Source organism: Neolamprologus brichardi, chromosome 20 (assembly GCF_056152115.1).
Source record: "Neolamprologus brichardi isolate AB-2024 chromosome 20, ASM5615211v1, whole genome shotgun sequence".
NCBI classification, from domain to species: domain Eukaryota; kingdom Metazoa; phylum Chordata; class Actinopteri; order Cichliformes; family Cichlidae; genus Neolamprologus; species Neolamprologus brichardi.
In genome coordinates this window covers 856,538-879,146 of record NC_142123.1, presented here as the reverse complement: position 1 = coordinate 879,146, position 22,609 = coordinate 856,538, and the positions used below count along the sequence as shown (strand labels likewise).

At 41.8% G+C, this 22,609-nt stretch overlaps 3 protein-coding genes across 4 annotated transcripts; all 3 read left to right on the top strand.

Moving 5' to 3' along the window:
• The first annotated feature begins 17 nt into the window (after nucleotides 1-17).
• usp21 (ubiquitin specific peptidase 21) lies at nucleotides 18-4,737 on the top strand. 2 transcript variants are annotated; one of them, XM_087834006.1, is made up of 11 exons: nucleotides 18-173; nucleotides 1,125-1,181; nucleotides 1,275-1,392; nucleotides 1,489-1,603; nucleotides 1,724-1,843; nucleotides 1,925-1,989; nucleotides 2,077-2,264; nucleotides 2,924-3,002; nucleotides 3,103-3,210; nucleotides 3,882-3,996; nucleotides 4,148-4,737. In XM_087834006.1, exons 1-11 carry the CDS (start codon nucleotides 18-20, stop codon nucleotides 4,239-4,241), a joined length of 1,215 nt encoding a protein of 404 aa, XP_087690132.1. In that variant the 3' UTR covers nucleotides 4,242-4,737. The 2 variants fall into 2 exon arrangements, with proteins under 2 accessions (XP_087690132.1, XP_087690131.1); XM_087834005.1 differs by having other exon boundaries at nucleotides 1,275-1,603.
• Nucleotides 4,738-6,157: 1,420 nt separating this feature from the next.
• LOC102798798 (rho-related GTP-binding protein RhoA-C-like) lies at nucleotides 6,158-9,631 on the top strand. The gene is made up of 5 exons (XM_006785701.3): nucleotides 6,158-6,229; nucleotides 6,776-6,931; nucleotides 7,377-7,497; nucleotides 7,583-7,713; nucleotides 7,810-9,631. The coding sequence occupies exons 1-5, from the start codon at nucleotides 6,158-6,160 to the stop codon at nucleotides 7,981-7,983; spliced, it is 654 nt and encodes a 217-aa protein (XP_006785764.3). The 3' UTR covers nucleotides 7,984-9,631.
• Nucleotides 9,632-9,842: 211 nt separating this feature from the next.
• Nucleotides 9,843-22,531, top strand: rbm10 (RNA binding motif protein 10). The gene is made up of 23 exons (XM_087833940.1): nucleotides 9,843-9,957; nucleotides 10,466-10,519; nucleotides 10,599-11,142; nucleotides 11,232-11,390; nucleotides 11,474-11,543; nucleotides 13,942-14,015; nucleotides 14,891-14,977; nucleotides 15,773-15,833; nucleotides 15,925-16,083; nucleotides 17,616-17,776; nucleotides 17,926-18,023; nucleotides 18,626-18,713; nucleotides 18,799-19,003; nucleotides 19,119-19,228; nucleotides 19,310-19,391; nucleotides 19,560-19,651; nucleotides 19,904-20,095; nucleotides 20,258-20,449; nucleotides 20,565-20,621; nucleotides 20,710-20,901; nucleotides 21,373-21,420; nucleotides 21,499-21,554; nucleotides 21,782-22,531. Exons 2-23 carry the CDS (start codon nucleotides 10,503-10,505, stop codon nucleotides 21,870-21,872), a joined length of 2,835 nt encoding a protein of 944 aa, XP_087690066.1. The 5' UTR covers nucleotides 9,843-9,957; nucleotides 10,466-10,502; the 3' UTR covers nucleotides 21,873-22,531.
• The last annotated feature ends 78 nt before the right edge of the window (nucleotides 22,532-22,609 follow it).

Here is a 22,609-nt window from a genome sequence, read left to right as displayed (position 1 = left end):
GCTTACTCGTATAAAGGATGCCTGGAGCCAGCAGCGTCAGTGGGGAGGGCTCTTGTGAAGCTCTGTGTCGGACCCTGGTGTCTCAGAACGGCCTCCAGGGAGAGACGACCGACATCTCCCAGTCTGTCCTCTACACATCGCTGATGGGCCTGCTGCTGGTCGCTGACAATGAGGTGTGGACAACAGGAAAAATATGCTTTAATATATCCTCAAACTTACACGTTTTAAAAGCTCTTAAAGTGAAATTTAACCTGAGAAAAATACAAGCACAGACAAAGAAAGGTGTGAAGTTGTTAAGGGAGAGTACACACCAACACATGTTTAAACACCTGTCAGCCCTCGTGGTCTCTAATAGGATGAACTCTCCAGGCTGACCTCCTTTTAGTCTCTCTGCTATGCTAATGAGATAAGAAAGCTAAATCTGTCCTGCCAAAGTTAAACACACACTGACATGGCGAGGTCAAGGCAGACTGTCACATGGCATACCAGCACATCCAGAGGTCACGTGGGCTGCATCCTCCTGAGGCCGCATTTGTAGACCGATTACGTCACAGCGACGCGCCGAAGGCTGTCCAAATTCGTAGACTCCTCCGAATGCAGCCGACAAATGCGTCCTCCTTTTCCCGGAATTTGAAGGATGGGTCGGGTGTGTCCTTCTTGGCCCACCATATCCCAGAATTCATAGCGCGGCCCAGCCAAGCTCCAGTTTCCGGCAATGGCGGCCGCTACTAAGTTTTAAAATTACTCTTATTAATCTTTCTGGGCCACAAAATAAACTTTAAACATATTTTCAGGCAAGAATGTGGGTTAGCTCGTTGATAATTAAAAATGAACACAAAAAACGGAGAAAGATTTCGGGTCCATTTTCGATTTTCGTGCCGTGGCGCTGACAACCGGAAATACTCTGCATTAAGGGCGGGAGTAGATCGAGAAGGCTAGACCGTCCAATTTCACGGCCGTTTACTTCCGGCCTACCCGACCTCCTGAGGACCCGGCCCACGTAGACCGCGAAGGCCGGGTCCTCAGGAGGATGCAGCCCATGAATTTGGACATGACCAGTGTGTTTATAATAAATTAACAGTGTCTGTGTGGTCATCGACTTCCTTTTGTTTTTTAAATTTCAGAAGGAGCAGCTCACCTTAGGAAGAGGCAGGACCGGCCTCAGAAACATAGGAAACACCGTAAGTAAAGATCACAGATGAAACTCTTAAAGGCGCTCTGAAATGAACGTTGTTTGACATCACTTTCCCTTTTGTCTTTTGTTTTGGACCCAGTGTTTTCTAAATGCAGTTGTCCAGTGTTTGTCTCACACATGTGGCCTACGAGGCTACTGCCTGCTCAGATCTTACAAGCACGAGAAGTTCTCCAAAGAGGAAGCTAAACTCATGGAAGGTGCATTTCCTCTCCTTCCTGCTCTCTCTTCACTGTCTCTCCTCCCTGTTAGATTTTCATGTTTTCTTCTTGTTTCTGTTTTTCCTGCCATCCCAGCTTTCTCTAAGGTGCTGTCGGGCCTTTGGGATGTAAATGAAGGAGACAAAGTTGTAAATCCCAGACAGTTTTACAATGTATTCACAGAAGCAGTGCCTTACTTCAGTGGTTACAGGTGAGGATATGGATTTGTTTGTGTGTAAACTGTTAAACTCATCTTGTTCCACTGATTTTTGATTCTTGTGAAGAACTAGTTGCTTGAAAAAGTGAATAACTTTTTCTGCGTTCACCACAGTCAACAGGATGCTCAGGAGTTCCTCAGGTTCCTACTCGATAAGCTGCACACCGAAATAAATCGCAGACCATACGTGAGACGAGCCGGGAAGGAGCCTGAACAAAAATTTGCTAGGTTTCGGTGTGTATGTGAAAATGAATGAATCTGTCCTTAATTACCTGCATGTGAGCACATTCTGATCGTTTTCTTATCCTCCCTTAGAATATCTGAGGAGGCGGCTGTCATGTGGAAGAAGCACTTGGAGAGAGATGACAGCATAATTGTTGGTGAGGAGCCGGTCCAGTCAAATTCATCCATTATTTTTATCCCCGTTAAAGCAGACGGCTGATGATTCTGGTCCCCCCTCCCTACAGATCTGTTCTCGGGCCAGCTGCGGAGCTCGCTGCACTGCTCCGTCTGCTCGCACTACTCCAACACGTTCGATGTGTTCTGCGATTTGTCACTGCCCATCCCCAAGAGGAGTTCCACTGGGGAGGTCACGCTCAGGGAGTGTCTGGACCTCTTCTCCCAGGAGGAGAAACTGGACAAGGAGAATTCGCCAGTAAGTTAAAGCGATGATTGTCGAATCTCAGCAACTGTTCGGATCAGCAATAGTGTGATTAAAACATGTCGACACAGACACTGTAAGCAAGGAGATGATTTAACACAGTTTTGATCCATTTATAACCTACACATATCATTACATTTTTGTCTTTATTCCATATAAAGATCATAACATATAGATGTGTGGAAGAAGTCAAATGGCTTGAACAGTAAAGCTACTTTCAGCTGCTGTCTTATTTACATGGGGGGTAATAACAGCAGGTAGCTCCAGATGTAGCAGATGTTTTTACACTTCCTGTCACGAGCCCAAAGGGATTTGTGTCCCCTCCCGGGATCAAACCGGGGAGTTGGGTAAACTGCTAGACTCCAAACGACTAATACAGCGATCTCATCAACATGACAACATTTCAAAGAAACGCAATCATCTGGCACAGGAAGCAGACGCAGATAAAAGAAACAAAAAAATCATTTAATTTCATAAACAGTGAAGCAGATGATGAGAATTCTCGAATTTCATCTGAGTTCTTAGTGGCACACTAAACAACATGGCATCAGCAAGCATATGCTCCTTTGTACTTATATATACGCCGGACCCTGTGTACATGTGTACGGTATGTTGTGTTGAGGTGTGTATATGTGTGTTTATGCATCCTTCAGATGTGCGAGAGGTGTAACAGGCGTACAGAGTGCACCAAGCGGCTGTCTATCCAGAGGTTTCCCCAGGTTATAGTGATCCGTATCCTTGGCAACAACTCTTCCACTTGTGATGCTTTTAGGCGTGTGATTTTAATCTGCACAGATGTGTGACGCTAATAATACTTAACAGTCTCGATAAGATCTGAACCGTTTCACGACGTCGAGGTGGTCCATCAGTAAAAGCACTATATATGTGTCCTTCCCACTCACCCACCTGGACCTCGGACCATACGGACCCGTCGACTGTGGTAAGAGAACCGAGCCTGTCTGATCCATTCATGCTTGACTCAACCTGATGTGTTCCTCTGTGCTGTCGTTTCAACAAAAGGAGCTAAAGGTTGAAGCAATAAAATGTGGAAGAAAACTTGGGCTTTTAACTTTTTGACACAAGTGGGTAGAGCGCACTACAAAAGCGTTTTAAGAGCTTGTTTTACATGATTTTATTTTGACAAATGGCAGGTGAGAGAGGGGTAAAAAATATATAAATATAAATAATATATAAATATATATAAAAATATAAAATATATATTTTATATATTTATATTTATATAAATATATAAAATATAAAAAAATATGTTTTTTATATTTATATTTATATAAATATAAATATAAAAAATATAAATATATAAATCATAGTTCACAGCTAAAAAAAACGTTTTTAGCTGTGAACTATGAATCTATTGTTTTAAGCATCGGGAGGTTAACATGATGATTCACTGACTCAAACCATGCATTGTAATAGAAAATAAAGCAATATTGGGATATACGCAATCATATCCTAACTTAATCGCTTGCAACAGAGATTATTCCATAAACTGCACATCTGGAATTCTGACACATTACAGTTCTGAACCCTGGATTAAGCAACTCATTGTATTTATGTTACTGTATAATTCTGGATCTATGTTTGTCCCCACAGGCTCAGTTCTGTATGATTTATATGCAATATGTAACCATGCTGGGACAGTAAACATGGGACATTACACAGCCTGCTGCTTAGATGAAAATGGCTGGTGCTTTTACAATGATTCCAGGTGAGATATTGTTTAGTTTTACACACAACATATACATATTTTGACAACTGTACATCAAAGGTGGTCTATATATTTGAGAAACCCTGCTTATTCTGTATTAAGATATGTTTGCATAAACCTGAAACTTTTCCCTTCATCTGCCCACTGACAGCGTGACTCCACTCACAGAGAACCAGCTTCAGACCAATCAAGCCTATGTGCTGTTCTACCAGCGCAGCAACAGCACCGCCACCGTCAGGAAATAGACTGGCTGAGCCAAGCAGCCAATCAGAGCAACTTTACCTCCAGTGTCCATAGAAACGAATAGACAGCAGTATTGTGCTCTGACATCTGCAAACTTCTCATACTCTCTGAGCTTACCCTCAAATGAACTGAGGAGGAGGAGAGCGGCCATGGTCAGCCTAACAGGGCTTGAAGACGTGGTCCTCCCCTAAAAACCGTAGAGATGCTTTTCAAGTGTCTCACTAACACAGCTCAGACAGACCATAGCCTTAAGAGTCTCTGTGCCCTCGTTCTCAGGCATGAGCGAGTGACGTGCTTAGAATGATGCAGAGCTCTTAATGTAATACAATCACGACTCATGCTTGTTATGATATTGTGCAACATTTCTTTTGGGACATACAAATATATGCAACAGACTTGTTCCCTTGGGTGAAATTACAGAGTTTGTGGATTTTTGTAAGTGAAATACATAAATAAAAGCCCTGCAGAAATCTCTAAATAAAATCAACCTTTTTCAAATGTCAATCTACTTTTTATCAAATGTAAAAAGTTATGCAGCGATCATGAAAATGTTCAGTGAATAATAACCCATTTTATTTCAGGTGCCTGTCAAAACACTCGAGGTCATCTCACACAGAAGAGTTAAAACTATAATAATAAACTGACCCCTCAAGTTAATAAAACAAAATCTACAATATGCAGAATTGTTGAGATCAGAGGATTCATATTAGACGTGGAAGGAGTGAATATGCCACTTTTAAAGAAGCGTGTCTGGTGGGATGGAGTTCCAAAGGTGGCGAGGAGAGTGCTGAGGCCTCTGGACCCCATGGTAGTCAAAGGCGGGGAATGGACAGTAAGAAGGAAGGAAGAAGAAGAGTGTGAATTGTTTTGCTGATGAGCAAAAGTTCAGAGAGGTAAATAATCTTGAAATCAGTACGATTTTTAAGTGGAGCTGCTGAAGAGCAGGTGTGATGTGATTAATGGAAGGAGTTCTGGTGATGGTGTGAGCAGCAGAGTTCTAGACTTGCAAGAAAAAACAAAAAGAAAATCGTTACAGTAATTAATGTGGGACGTAATCAAGGTGTGAACAAGTACCGCAGTGTTATCAGGTGTGAGAAATGGACCAAGGTGACTGATGTTACAAAGATGAAAGGATGAGGATGTTATACTCTTGGCCTGAGTCAAGAGGGAGGGTAAAAAATTACATTTAGACATGATGGATTTGTTGCCAATGAGGAGAACCTCAGTTTTATTAATGTTTAATTTGAAAAAAGCTGTAGGAGATCCAGGATTTGATTTTTGATTTGAGTCAAATGCAGAAGGCTGTGGGTGGGAGTGTAATGGTAGATTTGTTAGACAGGTAGAGTTGCATACAATCAGCATAACAATGGAAGCTGATATTAAATTTATGAAGGGGTCCCAGGACAGATTCTTGGGGGACACCAGTAGTAAATGGGATTTATACATTTTGTTATTAATAAACTGAGTGCTGCTGGAGAAATAGGATTTAAAACCCAAGTTCAAATAGGATGAGAATGGTTAGTCAGCTGGGGAGACTAACCAGACTGAATGGTGCATATGTACAAATGCATTCATATATACACACCCATTTTGTGTGTATTCAAACTATAAACACACTGATCACCTATGTTGGTTATGATCACCATAGGTTGACATTCAGTACCTTAACTTAATGAATGAATTCGCACAGTTCAGAGAGAGCAATGTCCTTCAAACAAAATACCCAATTTTGCTGAAAGTAATATGGATTTGCCTCAGATTTCAACAGATGCTTCTTTTGCTCATGCTCCACCTCCCCGTCAACTTTCATAAAATTCAGTTGGGTTGTTTTTGCGTTATCTCGCTAACAAACAGATAAACAAACGGCCACTAATGTATTATTCCCCGGTCTTTACTTGCGAATGACGTAATAGTGCGCATGTGTACTAGCGGTGGGCGGAGTTTTCCAGTCGGTCAGGAAGAGGAGAAAGGCGTACAGAGAAACACCAAGGTAATCAAATTCTCCATATAACGTATAAACTTTAAGCCGATTCTTGTTTCAGGCGCATAAATGTGGCTGTGATGGGATGAATATTGTAGTTATAATTTAAGAGAGAGGATTTTGAATGACAATAATAAAACTCATAGGAAACACCGCTAGCTTTCCTGCTAGCAAAGGCTGGTTTGACAGGCCCCAGACTGGAGTAGTCGGGCTTTTAGTAGGAATAGGAATGTAGCACGGAAATGTTTGAGTAATAGTTTCTACACCTCAGTGGCACCTCCGCCTGTTTGCCATCGGTTCCGGCTTTAAATGTACATAGTAACGTAAGCTAGGAACTATTTGCCAAACTGTACGGTTAACGAGACCTCTGTGCGTTACTAGCGATTTCTGATGTATTTTTGTGCTAGATGTCAGCAAAGGGAAACTGTAAGCGAAGCATCGGGAAATTTTAGTCCTGTTTAGACTGCTTATTTATTAATGCAGCTCAAAGTTGTTTCTTTTTAACTGGGGAGTATTGTCTTAGGATGTGCAACAATGTTTTCAACTCTTCCGTAGATGGCTGCTATCAGAAAGAAGTTGGTGATCGTCGGTGATGGTGCGTGTGGGAAAACCTGTCTCCTCATCGTGTTCAGTAAGGACCAGTTCCCAGAGGTCTACGTACCCACGGTGTTTGAAAACTATGTGGCAGACATTGAAGTGGACGCGAAACAGGTGAGAGGGAATCATGGTTTGCTAATAACTTTGATTGATTGTAATGCTGTGGGTGCTTGTATGGCATTTAAATAAAAAGCAATTACCCTCTTTAATTAGTTGCTAATGGGCTGGTGCTTAGCACCTTTCTACTCAATTTGAGCATTTGAAGTGATTTCTGCCAGTCTAGTGACATTTACTCAGTCATACATATTTATCTAACATTCATTATCACACTTCAATGGGTGCATCGGGGCAACTCATTCTTCAATATCTTGTCTCAGGATGCTTCATCACAACCAGTGATTTTTTTATTATGTTGCATCGTGGCCATCAGACTAGCTGCTGCTATACCATATCTAGTCTGTCTAACTAATCAAATTATATTATTGTCATTTCTGCCTTTGCTTTTCTTCTTCCGTAGATTTATCCAGTCATTTAACTCTGTTACTCTCTGTCTTTTCAGGTAGAGCTAGCACTTTGGGACACAGCGGGTCAGGAAGATTATGACAGGCTGAGGCCCCTGTCCTACCCAGACACAGATGTTATCCTCATGTGCTTCTCTGTGGACAGTCCTGACAGTTTAGGTACCATCTGAGCACCATTCATACTAGTAAGTATTGAACACCTTGATGTATGTAATTAATTGCTTTTTCATTCTCCTCACTGTAGAGAATATTCCAGAAAAATGGACTCCTGAGGTGAAGCACTTTTGTCCAAATGTTCCCATCATCCTGGTAGGAAATAAAAAAGATCTGCGCAACGATGACCACACCAGACGAGAGCTAGCCAAAATGAAACAGGTAAATGTGGTGGTTCAGAAAATTCAGCTAAACAAACAAGTTAAGTCAATAAAATAATATTCAAATGTAAACTTTCTTTGTGACATGTGTCCCCAGGAACCAGTCAAATATGAAGATGGCAAAGAGATGGCAAACCGCATCAGTGCCTACGGCTACCAAGAGTGTTCTGCCAAAACCAAAGATGGTGTGAGGGAAGTCTTTGAGATGGCAACTAGAGCTGCGCTGCAGGCCAAGAAGCGTAACAGGAAGTCCACCTGCCTACTGTTATAGGCACTGGGAGCAGAGGGGGCTGTCCTTAAGCACAGATAGAGAGGACAGCTTCCACTGAAATTTGACAGGGGGGGATATTTGGGGGTGGGGGAATGGGGAAGAAAAGTTATGCAGATGCTCAATTTCCGATCACCCAGTTACCCCAGCAAAGTGGAGCAGATCTGAAATGATTCAAAAGACCACACACACCACGGTTTTTGGACTCTTAAGTTGTGTGCCACTTTTCTTGCATCAATTTAAATACAAAAGAACAGAAATTGAATCTAGAAGTTAGCAGGGCAGGTTATGGGTATAATTTGAAGTTGACTAGTTCAAAACAGGGGAGCAAATGTGCCATGATGGAAATTAGGAGAGAAAAGGTCGATAGAAGGCCAAAGACACTGAGAACGCAAGAGAAGTCAGAAAAGGACATGATTATAGCGTAGGTTTGAATTTAGGCCATCTCTAAGTAAATTTTACACAGTATCGCCTACATGTAGTGCCTTGAGAGTGATGGTTGTTGAGGGGTGGGGATTCATAACTTAGGGTATTATTTGTCATTTGTAAGAGTCCACACCTCACATTTGAAGGCTTTCTCCCTGTCACTGGCTTGGGTACTTCAGGCCCATTTTCTGACTCAGGCGATATGCAGGGGTATGCCTAAAGTTAGATTGTATGAGATATTTTCCCATACAGAATTACTTACCTGTACTTTAGAGTGTGTGTATGCATTTGTATGGTAGTTTGTTTTTCTCCAGTGCAGCTCTGCATGCAGTGAATGTGTGTATATTTGTGTGGTTGTGTATTAACATGTGTCTACGTACTGTATGCATGGAAAGGCCGTCTGTGTCACTGACCGTAACCCCTTTTTTCCATGCCAAAGTTACCCTCCCCCCCAATGGCCACATTTCATGGCTCAGGTGGGTAATGAAATTAACAGCTACTCAGAGTGACATAGAAACCTTCACTTTACTGGAAGACATCATACTATATAGCCAGAGGCACAATCAGGTTAAACACATGAGTTTTTAGGACCTTTTTTGATTGTGTTAATCAGTGGGTCAAATCATAAGTGGTGTAGCTGATAAGTTTAATATTCTTTCAGATAGATGGTAGGCTTATCTTATCACTATATTATCTGTTATGTACTGTATGTCTTACAAGGCCTTGTAAGGACATGGTAATGTTGTGTACTTCGAGTTTGCCTTTTACTCCATTCTCCCCATTCCCCTCTTTACTGATATTGTCATTATTGTACTATATAACTTTTTATTGTTGATGCCTAATTTACTTCATATATTTTAATCATTTTACTCGATCCTGTTGTTATGGTCAGCTTATGTCAGTTAAATGATGAATTGTAACCGCTGTCTCATTTAATTAATAGAAAGTCAAGGTCAAGGGGCTGGGCTAGAGTATTTTGAGGGTGGGTTGCTAGAGGGGTTTTTTTTTTGTTTGTTGTTTTTTTTTGTCTTTTTTTCTTTACTGTGATATGTATGGGTATTTCTGGATTTTTTTTTTCATAAAGCTGGTATTAGGGTTATCTGTTTTAAGGTATTTATGTGTTCTTTGATTTATTCATTTATTAATATTTACCATTTCCCTGTGTCTTTTTTAATTACTTTCCTGTTTTTTCCTAAAATAAAATTGCACATAACATGTCTATATATTTGATTGTTTTGTTTTTTTGTTCATATCAACTCGAATATATAAATACATTTGTAACAACGCAGTGCGTTTTTTTTTTTCCCCCTTTTAAATCAATCTTGGGCTGCAAGTTTAGGACTGACCCGTTCGTCTCGTCCAATCAGCGTCGACGTTAATGCACTCGCTTTCCAGCAACCAATCAAATTCCAGAGTAAGGGATTTGTCCCTCCCTCTCTGAAATGTCTCGCTGTGGCCATTTTACACTTGCTTGCCTGAAAATAAAACACACCATTTACCTGGGCTTCAGCGTGATCTTTACAGAACAATTGTAGGTTACATGAGTTACCGGTGAGTTTTCCCTCAAATTTCACACAAGACTGCACTCGTATTTCTAGCTGCTGACAGTCGTTTAGAGAGAATGTAGCCTCTTGGACTAGCTAACCAACCTAGCTAGCTAACATAGTTAGCTTGGCCGCTAACGCAGTTGACCGTCACACGTCATTGTTGTTGATTACTCCTTTTCGGATTGCGGGTTGATCCTGTGCGTTGCGCCCTCAGTTTATTTATTTATTTTTTATTAATGGTGCAGGGTTATTTTGCTGTTTGTTTATTTGTGGCTTTTAGTTAGTAGTCTGTGAGGCACTGAGAGAAGTCATTTTGATATGTCAAAGTTGAGAAGTCATTGGATTGTGCAAGGTTTTAAAAATTAAAATCAATTTAATTAATTAATTATTCACACTTTGCACAGCCTATGACTTTAAGGTACCTGCTCACGAGGTTGTACGATTGTAGCGTGGCTCTATAACGTGTTTCATCTGAAGTGCTGTGTGTTTGTGTGCTGTATTTCTGTAAACAGAAGAACGACTCACTAGGGGCAGAGTAAGTGGATCAGCATGGACTATGAGAGGAGGTGAGTTTATGTGACTTTGACATCTTTTTCGCGCATTTTATCACACAAGTCTCTCACGCAGTTTTTTTGTGGTCAGCAGGGGTGGGCGAGGTGATCGCCTGGGTCGCTATGGTGGCACTCACAATGATCACAATTTCCGGGACATGGACTATCGTGGCTATGGCCAAGAGGATGAGGAGGCAGGCACGGGCTTTGATGTCAGAGTGGAGGGTGATAGACAGTATGGCAGTGATGAGCAGTCACTGGGTATCCATGACTTCTCACCAGGTTGTCTGCAGGAGCATGCGGGGTTTCATCAGAGAGTAGATGGTAGAGGAGAAGCAGGGCGTGAGGGGAAAGGGCTACTGTGGTCCCCTCACACCTCACAACCTGATCTAGCCCATCCTATACTCCAGCGAGAGGAGGAGGGCTCCAGGCAGGAATTTGAGCAGTTACGGCCTGGCCTTCAGGAAAGGGGACGGGGGAAAGGTGGAACAGGCTTCCCGGAGAACAGTGGCCCACATTCAGGAAGCAGGGAAAGCAGCTGGGGTCGTGGTGCTTCCCATTCCGAGCAGATGGAATTCGGTACAGGCAGACAGCGAGAGGATGACAGGTTTTCTCGTCCCGGAGCAGGAAAGAGAAGGGTAAGTCAATATCAGTCCATCTTTATAATTACTACAATAACGTTTAATTGTTGTTTGGTTTTGGTTATTCATTTGTGGCGGATGTGTAGACATTTCCAATGAGAATGGAGGAGCATGCTGGCCCAGACCTGTCCCACAAAGAGTTGGATCAGAGAGACCAGGATTACCGTGCCGAGCTCGACCATAATCAGCGGCCCAGCAACATCATAATGCTTCGTATGTTGCCACCCAGTGCCACTGCCAACGAGGTGCGTGTTTGTCTCAACAATGGCCAGTTGATGCGCAGGTTGTTTGTGAAAAGTTTGAAGCTAGAATTCTGCTTTGTCCATAGATTCGTGCACAACTTCAAGAGCAGGGGATCCAGCCGAGAGAGGTTCGCCTGATGAGGAATAAATCTTCAGGTGAGAAGTTGTCCATTGCCCCTCTTTTCTTTTGTGTTTCTTATGATGCTCTTTTTTTCTTTCTTTTGTTTCTCAAACTCATGCACTGCCAACACTTCCATTTCATTGCTTTTTCAGGTGACTTTTCCATACCTGCTTTGTCTTTTCTTTTATTAATAAGTGTCTTTTCCTCTATCCTTGGTGGCTATCTTCTGCTGTGACTGTATGGTAGATAACTGTTGCAAAATACCCAGTCATATTTCTCAACTCATACAGATCGAAGTTTTGCATAGCTTCCTGCTTTGATACTTTGGTCTACGGATGTCTGAAGTCTTGCTAGCATTTACACAGGAAAAAAGAAAATTAATGCACGCTTCACAGCCCTGACTACTTTTTCCTTTTCTTTTTTTTAAGAAGCATTCATACCATCATAAGTTGTAGTTTTTTAGTTCATGACTTTGTTTTTCCTTTCCATCTTGGCGCCCTTATTGTCTTTATCCTTTAACTTCTGCCTTATCCATATTGAAGTGGGGTGTGTCTGAGTAGGTGTTGTTCACAAACTAACAGCGTCAAAGAGGAATCAGCATCTGAAGCAGATTTTGCTATTGTCGCTATTTTAGATGCAAGCGTTGCTGCTACTTCTCAGCTACATATGTTTCAACCATACCACTCAGAAAAGCTTCTGGTTCTTTTTGTGTCATTTTTCTTTTCCATTAAGGTCATTGTCTCACTGGCCTCCCACTTTGCTAACTCTCTGGTTGTCTGTAAGGTGTGCTTATCTTACACCGGCACACTTACATTCCCCCACACTGCTCTGTCTTTCATACATCACCGTTTTACTGTTTTTGGTCTGTCTGTCTGTGTGTGTGCGTGTTAGGAAAAGTACTCAAGTAATAAATGTTTAAATGCAGATCAATTTGTAATTTCAATAGTTACATATCTATATTAGGGGTGCAACGATACTCCTATCGATATTGAACCGTTCGATACAGTGCTTTCGGTTCCGTACGCATATGTATCGAACAATACAAAATGTTAATTTATTTTATCAACTTTCCTTCTGACGATGCTGTCTGTGTTGAGCGCTCAGTGGATCTGCGCTCGACAGTGCAGCCTAGGCGGAGTAGTCGAACGCAGATTCACTGAGCGCAGCGCAAGCTAGCGAGACAGATGCTAAGCTCGTTGCAACATGGCAAATTGAACCTCCCGCACCCTCATTCAGATCTGGCGTTTGGAACTATTTTGGTTTTCATGTGAGGTATGACCCTGAAGGTAAGCGCGTCATGGACAAAAGTAAAACAGTATGTTGGATGTGCCACGCAATGCTCAATTACATGGGTGGGAACTAGTGCGTTAGCGCAGTTAGCTCGTTAACGTGTTGGCCGTCCAGCCCCACGCACGGCGATCCGCGGTAGCTCGTTAACGGAGATTTGCCGTGTTGTGGCGTTAACGTCATTTCAGATTAACGCTGACAGCACTAGTGGGAACACAACGAATATGACTGCACATTTACTCCGACATCATCCTCGTGCAAAGACAAGTGGAAGCAGACAAAAACAACAAGCACGCATGCTACAAACTTTAGCCGAGTCATTTAGACAGCCGTTAGCACATGATTCTCCTTATGGGGACCTGATATGTTTAATATGCTGCTGAGAATATAGCCCAGAAGAAGCGTATAGTAGAGCTTTTATTTTGGAAAGAGACATTTCTCTGTAATAAACTCTCTTTTCCAAAGATGAGGGATTTCTCCATCAGATAGATTTATTTTTTCATTACTTTGTTTCAGCAACATTAAATTTAAAAACTGTACTTTTGAGTTAAAATATATATTTAGAATTTTAATAAATGACAAATTAAAAAGGCATGAACATTTTTTTTGTATCAAAAAATATCGAACCGAACCATGAATTTTGTGTATCGTTGCACCCCTAATATCTATATGATCATTTATTGTAATGTCTGGACAGGATATGGAGCATTTAAGAGGCGACCTGCCGTCACAGAGCTAGATTGTTCAGACTCTGATTCGCAGGGTAGGAGAGACATTGGTGTGCACGTGTGTGTGTTCTCTTGCTGCCTGTGTGCTTCATCATTAAAAACCAAAGAGCTCAGTTTCAAACTGATGAGTGGGTAGATCTCTCTCTCTCTCTCTCTCTCTATCCCTCCCTCTTACCTTGACCCTACTGAGTTACTTGACATTACATCCTCCTGCCCATGCAGAGAATTTGACAGTGCCTCCAACTGACTATCATGTGTGGTATTTTTAAAGGAGAGAGGAAGCAATGATTTTTTTTTTTTGACTGGTGCTGATACAGGGTCTCTCTCTCCTCTGTATATGCAGCACTAACCCCTCACTGCGTTGTTGTTGTTATGTTGTTGTTGTTGTTCGGTTGCCATGGCGCTGGGCGGTGTCCAGGTCAGAGCCGAGGATTCGCCTTCGTCGAGTTTAATGTCATACAGGAGGCCACCCGCTGGATGGAGACCAACCAGGTCACTCTCTCCTACACAGACACAAATACACATATATAAATGTATTCAGTGAGACACAAAAGCTAATCTCATACAGTCACGTCATACCATCCTGTGCTTAAAATGCATTCTAGTGTAACAATAAATATTAAGAATGATTAAGTAACATCGGTCCTCAGGTAGGTAGAACTTGAAGGAAGATTCCTCTTTTCTTTCCACAATTAGACAATTCAAACCAATTTATGTTGCATAATTCTGACAACCAAGGGGCAGCTTGATAGTTTTCATAGACGAGACCTCCCAGTCAAACTGATCATCATTTGTCCATCATATTCTCCTCTTTTATTCAGTGACTGTCTCGCTTTCCTTCCTGAGTTCACAGTACCACCTTTGGGATAGTATGACAGTGTGAATATAATGTCTCACATGGTCTGTTGTATGTTGAATCAGAACCAATATATTGCTTCATTTTCTTGTTTTTGAGCTTCTCACATCTGCCATGATTACATCTTTAGGACAGAGCTATTGTCTCTTTGGGGGACAAAGGTGGTGACAATGGGATGGGTTGTGTGGACAACTTTGGAAAGGTTTCCCCTTAAGGGGGGAGGGATGACACAATTGAACAAAGCACATTGTGTCCTTTAAAAATGGGCACTCACAGACTACATATATACCATCTCACCGTCCGTCCGAATTTCCTAAAGCTGAAGGTCAATTCTCTGGTGTCCTCTTCCTTTCAGCCTCAGTTGTACTCTCTCTCTATTCCTCTCCCTCTCTCTGTTCCCTTTCATTCTCTCTCATCTCTTGTGAGATGAGGCCTTTCTATGGCATGTGTGGCCTAATTATCACTGATAATCATTCTTTGTTATTCCTCCCTCTCTTTCTTTTTCCTTCAGGGAGTGCTGTCGATTCTAGGGCAGAGGGTGTCGATGCACTACAGCGACCCCAAACCGCGTGCCAATGAGGACTGGCTCTGCAACAAGGTCCGGTGCTTGCTATGAATTACCACGATGTACAATTTGAATGCGTGTTGTATAATATAAAGCCAGTGTTACGGATCCAAATATTGAGGAGGGATACAGGAGGAAAACCCAAAATAACCACACTGGTCCGGCCGGGTCAAGTCAAACGATGATTTAATGAACACACGCGTGGGAGATGGACACCATACATCAGACAGCATCAGATCTCAATACAACAGCTGCAAGGTTTTCCAAATTATCAAGTTGACCTGTATATAATACGCTGAGTCAGGGATACAATATTAAATGAAGGTTAGTTTAATGAACTACCACTACTTAAAAACTTAATAAAAAGATATAACTGAATAAAAAATCACAAAGAATCACATAATATCAGTGTTATGTAAGCGCGTGCAACCTCCTGGGCCCAAAGTCATCCCACACCATGGATCAGCCAGTCATAACGCTGACTGAAGTTTTTGACCTTTATTAACTCGGGCACAACTCTATAATAAGCAACAAACTGCCATATGTATAAGGTGATCATGTTTACACCTGCAAAGAGAGATCATATAATTATTCTGACACCTGTAAATAAAAGATTAACACCAGGTTATAACAATCACTGTAATACAAAGGTTAAATGTAGTGTCAATAGCTTCAATCAATGTTTAATGCAATGATTATTAAATGATTCTGATATAATGATGATGCTACTGCTAAAAATGAAGTAAAACACCCCTTTTCACCTGACACCAGTCATTCATTTGGCTAATTTATGAAGATTGTTAACAAGCTTGTATAACAATTCAACAGTGCGGTGTACAAAACTTCAAAAGGAGAGAGAAGTGCTTTAAATGCAACGTTCCTAAATCGGGTAAGGTTCACTGAATGTTTCACCTCTTCTCTCCTTTATAACATGAGATCTGCTTATTGAACATTAATGCTAACATGTTGTATTTTGCCAGAGGCTGAGCTGAAGTTGCCCCAGGTACAGAAGGACTTGCCTGTTGGTCTTCAAAAGGAGGGAGCCCAAGGTTTGTTGCCCTTGCCAGCACCTTACCACTCTTCTGGTCCTCCTGTCACACCAGGCCAGGCTCCACAACAGGCAGATGTTGCTAATGACAGTAAGTCATCTCCTCTAATAACAATGAAAATAATAATGCTAATATTGGTGATGATGATAATCATCTCTATTAATAAAGCGTCTTTTAATTTAAGGCTTACAGATTGCTTTGACAGACCAAAACGGAGTGCTGAGAGGGAAAACTTTAAAGAAAATGTGTGGACTTTACTTAAAAACTGAAAACCTCGTGTTAAAAACACAACAAATATAATTGTCATCACAAATGACATCAGATAAAAGCTGGTTCATAGATGGTCACAAATTCTGACCCTGGTCTTCCCAAGTAGTTCTTCAAAAAGTGAAGGGTTTTAATGCCAAAAGCACCTACGACTGCCTTCTCTCTGCCCAAGGATCTCCGGCTGCAAACTAGTTCCTCAGTGGTTAAAACTTCTGCTATAGAGCTTGGTGCCAGACCGCCACATGCTTTGACATGATGAATACACTTTAAAATCAGTTCTAAAAAGTGCAGGGAGCCAATGGAGAGAAGCCAGCATTTGGGTGATGTGATGCCATCTGCTCAGTAAAAAGCCAAGCTGCTGTATTCTGAACCAGTTGGAGGTGAGAGAGTAACTTTCCATTAACTCCAGAGAGAAGGAACATGAGCCTTAATAGCTATGACACTTGTACAGCAATTCTCATTTATAGGAAGCAAGACTGGGTGGACTTTTTAAAACCCACGAGAAAAGACTGAAGTTGCAGCTCCAATTTTCTGACAACAAGCTTTATACACACACACACACACACACAAGATACAGGACCGAGGGAACTGTAAATGGTGTTTGGTTAAGGTTGTTTGTAGGACTGAGCAATAAGATTTCTGATTTTGAGATATAAAGTAGAAGATTTTGTGCCATCCAACACTGAAACAGTTTGAGGGGGGTCAGGAGATCTCCTGGGAAATCTTTGTCATCAGTATAGCAGTGAGAGCGGATATGAAGTCATAAAACGTCACCAAGTGGAAGCAAATAGGACCTACAACAGAACCCTGTGGTACGCCCACAGTGACCAAGAAGGTTTGTTGTGAAACATAAATGGAAAGACTCATGTTCCTCATCATAGCAATATTTTCTTTTAAGAGACTTGGGGGATAATCTTATGTCTAAAATTGTTTTTAATGATTTATTTTTTGCCATAGGATACCTACTTAGCTAAAGCTTGTAGGCTATTTGTGTGCATCAGTGTACTTGGGTCACAAATTGTTTCATTTTTACCCCTCAGCTGTTTTTGTCTTTTTGTCACCCTGAGATGTGGTTGGGTGGGTTGTGTGTAAATGCGATGAGTCACGAACAAGGTGATGGATTTGAAATTCATGCCATGGCTGCATCTACTAAAAATCTCTGGACTAGTTTGAATTTCACTGACCTTAACCTCAAAGTCAGAGGGTTTGGGTGACTGCAGTAACTCAAGTAGGAGGTTTCAAATTTAAACCTTATGTGCATCTACTTGGGAGCTGAGGGGTAGCACTGGCAGCTGCCAGTATGTTTTTGTAAACGATAATGCATCTTAAATATACCTCATCCACTCTCTCAACAGCTTTGATACTGAGGAACCTCGGCCCACATACATCAGTAGAAGCCATTTTGTCTGCTTTGGCTCCGTTTGCTACCCTCTCCCCTTCCAACGTTCGCCTAATCAAGGACAAACACACACACCTCAACAGGGGTTTCGCCTTTCTACAGCTATCTACCATAGTGGTGAGACACAAGATCACACACACATAAGCCAGGGTTGTTTCTGTTTTACTGACTTGTATCTGAAGTTTTTGCTTACTTATTTTATTTTTTTAATGAGCTTTGTCTTAAATATGTGTTCACCCACCCAGTGGTCTCTGTGTGTTTAACAGGAGGCATCTCAGTTGCTCCAGATCTTGCAGGCTCTCCAGCCCCCTCTATCTATTGATGGGAAGGTCATTGTAGTTGAATTTGCCAAAGGCTCCAAACGGTAAATGCTCACACACCCAAACTTAATTGCAAAGAACATACGGGGACTCCACGCTTTACTATATTATAATTGCACAGTGGATGTGGGTGGCTGTAGCTCAGCAGGTAGAGCAGGTCATCTACCAGTCGGAAGATAGGTGGGTTGATCCTGGCTGCTCACGTCTGCATGCCAAAATATCTGAACTTTAAGTTGCTCTCCTGATACGTCAGTTGATGCGTGAATGTGTGTAAAGGTTAGAAAGATAGAAAGCTTAGAGAAAAGTGTTTGCATGAATGGGTGAATGAATTAAATTCAGTTTTATTTATATAACAGTTTCCTCGAGGCCTTCGATGACATGTGTTTAACGTGCTTTGTGTGCTAGAGCGAGGTACTGTGTAAGAATCAGGCATTTTACTGGAGTGTGAAATAAGACTAGTAAATGGGCTGATCACATTACAAAGAAATGCAGGTTGATCATGTGATTATTAAAATTATAAAGCATTTTGTGAAGATAACCGTAAATGTATTGGAAGAGCAATGATGGTTGAAATTAAGCTATTCGATGTAACAACCCTCCAAAAGCTTTTGATTAAAGCCGTCACTCTGTCTCTTGTCCATGTTAGGGATGTATTTGTAACGGATGGTAGCAGAGTGAGTGCTGCTACAGTGGCCAGCACAGCTATAGCTGCTGCACAGTGGGCTGTCACTCAGGTAAAGTTTGACGTATTACAGCATATATACCACATCCTTAAGATTGCATGATCATTGTATTGTATTTATTCTTTTAAATTCTCAGACCTCTCAAAATGGACCAGGTGGAGGCCAGAGTGTTGATACGGGTGTGTATCAGCAGGGGGCAGCAGTGACATACAGTCAGGAGGGGCTCGAGTATGCAGGGCAAGATGGCACAACCTTCAAGCCCCAAGCAGATAACAGGGTTACTGCTTTGACAGGTGGAGTAGCTTCCCTGAATGGAGCCTACGCAGGAGGAGCAGCCCCAGGTTTGTATGACATGCCAACAAGGTTATAACACATATCTATATATCATGTAGTTGCATACAATTACATTAAGCTTCCTCTGAAGCCACTTATTTGCACTTGTTTGCCCATGTGCAGCTGTCATTTCATCTGAGGCAGCCAAACCTGCATCAGTGGTTGTGCAGCAGCCGCTCATTCATACACAGACTCCTCTGATCACCACAGCTGCCACCACCCCGGGGACACAGGTACAACTCGATGCCTTTTCCTTCTTTATTCCATTTGTTCCTTGTGTTTTTTTCCTGTTTTTAAAATCTGTCACTTCACAGGTTGAAATAGTGGGAAAACCACAACCAGCTGCACCCAGCCAGCCTGCAATCCCAGGCACTGAACATGAGCTCCAGCAGTATCGTAAGGCTTTGTGTATTTAGTGTTCCCTCTGGGGAATTTACATCTTCGCTAATAATTGCAAATAATTGTCAAGTTTGAGTTTGATGCTGCTGACGACTGGCAAGCTTACCTTTCATTCAGGAAAAATATTGAAAATCTGATGCAAATACCATGTGTCTCATACTACAGCTGTGCCAGATGTCTCCACATACCACTATGACGAAAGCTCTGGCTACTATTATGACCCATTCACAGGTCTCTACTATGACCCTAATTCACAGGTAAACAGCCCATGGTAACTCTAAGCAATCTATGTTTTGTAGGACATTTGTGTGTGTGTGTGTGTGTGTGTGTGTGTGTGTGTGTGTGTGTGTGTGTGTGTGTGTGTGTGTGTGTGTGTGTGTCAAAGTGCTTCTACCCAGTGTACCAGGGGCATGGAGAAAAGTTGTCGTACCATAGGCACGAGGAGTGTGTGTGTGTTGCTTATGCCCCTTGGTATTTATCTGTTTTTGCATTTCCCTTTGTCTTTGCAGTACTACTACAACTCTCACACTCAGCAGTACATGTACTGGGATGGAGAGAAACATACCTACATTCCTGCTGCCAGTCAGTCAAACACAGAAGGAGCTCCTCCAAGTGATGGTGCAGCTCCTTCAGAGTCACTGTTTGCTACCTCGGGCAGCAAGGAGAAAAAAGACAAACCCAAGAATAAAACAGCTCAACAGGTGCTGATACACAGAAGTCAGCTTTTGGACATTATCATTTCTGCTTTAACAAATATATCTGCTAATGGCTAATTGAAGTTAATTTGCCACCCATTCAGTTTGACACTTAAAATATGTAGTTAAGTAATTTTTAACTGAGTTTCTTGTGGTTTGTTATAATAGATTGCCAAAGACATGGAGCGTTGGGCTAAAAGTCTCAACAGACAAAAGGAGAACATGCGTTCTGTGTCTTCATCTCCTGCCACCGGCTCAACAGCACCTCCTGGTTATACTCGGGCACCTGGACACAGTCGCCTAGATGATCATAGAGAGTCTGCGAGTGCTGATGCAGGCTATGCTGTTCTGGAGAAAAAGGTGTGTTTTATCTGTAAATGTCTGAACCCTCGGGGCTGAGGTTGTGATGGTGACTGTCTGAATCATAGACGCAGATATTAACAGATCACTGAATCAATGTTTTTCTGTCTTCCAGGGGGCTCTGTCTGAACGGCCTCAGATTTATTTGGATCAGATCCGCCAAAGTGCAGAAGTAAGGAAGTGGGAGAGAGAGATTTTGTAGGTGTTAGAGGTGTACGTTTTCTTTATTTTCTTTCTTCTTTTTATTGTTCCCTGAGCAGTCGCCTCCTCGGCAGCAGGGTCTGGTCCCAGCCTACAGTGGAGAAACTGACAGTGAAGAAGAAGGAGGCGAGAAGGATGAAAAGGAAGGAAGATTGACAGACTGGGTTAAACTGGCCTGTCTGCTGTGTAGGAGGCAGTTCCCAAGCAAGGAGGCCCTCATCAGGCACCAGCAGCTTTCTGAACTACATAAGGTGGTTTAAAGTTTTACTTCATCATAAAAACTCTACAGATGATAAGTAGCATCAGTGCTCTGTTGAGGAGCGACACCATACATTCTGCACTCGTGTGCACAAGTACTGAGGCGCACCAGCAGCTGCTGTTATTGGTGATTAAAGGCACACATGTGAAATTGGAGAATTTGAAAGTGGGCAGATGCAGGTGCATACATGTGCTGATTATGCACTAAAGTAAGTTGAATTTGGTTTCTGGCTTCTAAAGCCTGAAAGCAGAGCCTATAAATGAAGATCTTATTTATTTTAGTCTGTCCAGTGAACAAAGTCACCTTAATCTACTTTTTAACAGCCGTCCATTCAGATTCAGTTTTACAGGGTGTGTAAACTGAATGTTGCATATAAGACCTTTTGTGCGCAATACGAGTGTAAAATCCAGTTTGGCATTCCTGTTGCAGCTGTGACTTGAATTTCACTTCTTTGTGCCCTCAGCAAAACCTGGAGCAGAGAAGAGCCCAGCAGGAAGCTGCAAGCAAAGAGGTTGGTCAATCCTCCACATCTGCAGAATCATGTTGAAATTCATGTTTTTTAAAATAATTCTATCTTTTCTTTTTGCAGAGACTAGCAGGTGGACTTGACGGCCCTGAACTTAAGAAGAGGAAGTTTAACCCCATGTAAGGAAGCAGCAGTGATGCCACTAACTAGACGCTGTATGGTTTTCAGGGTTACAGCTTGCTATTGACACTGCCATGGACTGGTTCCTTTTTTGCTTTAGTTTTATTTTAGTTACAGCTTTGTGTGGTGGTGATGTTGGTGCAACTGTATAACTTAACTACGATGTATGTGACACAACTTATTTGTACTTGTGTGTCCCCTTATACGTTTTGTTTTCTTCCTGTAGTGATGGGGTCACAGACACTAGTCTCGGTGCAAGAATGCTACAGGGAGGCGTGAAAAGAGGACTGCTGTTGCGCAATATGCAAGTGGAGTGACCATTAATCTTCCTGACCCACAAAAGACAAAGACGAAGCCCAGCACGCAACACTTCACCATTAACATCATATAGATAAATATATTTAAAAAATTTTGATTTGACATTAGTTACCTCAACAATGGCAGTGCTCAGTGGTAATGATCTTATGAACTGATCCTGTAGCAGTAGATGTCAGGATATTGCACAGATTGCACCTTTTTGCTTGCTTCCTGAATGATGCAGTTTTGAGTTCTCACTTGCTTCAGAGCCTGTGTGTGATAAACAAGTTTTGTGGACGGGAAAACATTTGCTGTCTTTATGTCAGCAAATTGGGATTTTTAATATTACTGTCTATGCACCATAGATTTTTTTTTAATTAATGCTATATGCCTTGTCATTCAGTGAATGACTAATCTGGGCTTGAACTGTGTACATTTTAAAAAGAGCATTTTTATACAACAGTGAAAGCTAACAGACTCGTGGCCTCATGAATTGGACAGGATCATGCTAACACTAGTGTATAGGGTTAAAGTGTCTCAGTTTATCATATAGCAGGTATGGATTCACATTCGCTAACTTTTCAGAGAAGTATTTTTTATTTCTATATTTGTTCAGTAATGTGACCGTGTTTCATCAAGCTCATGTAAATGAATTCAAATACATTTTCACCAATATTGACTCGTGTACTGTGTGGGCTAGTCAGTAAACTGTAGCTAACATGTCAACATTTTGCATTGAAATTTCCAAAGCTGTTTA

Excerpts from the sequence above, each read along its gene's own strand:
- usp21 (XM_087834005.1), top strand. The coding sequence starts at position 18 with ATGCCTGGAGCCAGCAGCGTCAGTGGGGAGGGCTCTTGTGAAGCTCTG. Across the intron at positions 1,990-2,076 it reads AGATGACAGCATAATTGTTG|ATCTGTTCTCGGGCCAGCTG; the intron begins GTGAGGAGCCGG and ends CCCTCCCTACAG. Across the intron at positions 3,211-3,881 it reads ATACGGACCCGTCGACTGTG|GCTCAGTTCTGTATGATTTA; the intron begins GTAAGAGAACCG and ends TTGTCCCCACAG.
- LOC102798798 (XM_006785701.3), top strand. The coding sequence starts at position 6,158 with ATGTGTACTAGCGGTGGGCGGAGTTTTCCAGTCGGTCAGGAAGAGGAG. Across the intron at positions 6,230-6,775 it reads GCGTACAGAGAAACACCAAG|ATGGCTGCTATCAGAAAGAA; the intron begins GTAATCAAATTC and ends ACTCTTCCGTAG. Across the intron at positions 6,932-7,376 it reads TTGAAGTGGACGCGAAACAG|GTAGAGCTAGCACTTTGGGA; the intron begins GTGAGAGGGAAT and ends CTGTCTTTTCAG.
- rbm10 (XM_087833940.1), top strand. Across the intron at positions 15,834-15,924 it reads ATGCAACGTTCCTAAATCGG|AGGCTGAGCTGAAGTTGCCC; the intron begins GTAAGGTTCACT and ends GTATTTTGCCAG. Across the intron at positions 21,421-21,498 it reads AGGAAGCTGCAAGCAAAGAG|AGACTAGCAGGTGGACTTGA; the intron begins GTTGGTCAATCC and ends TTCTTTTTGCAG.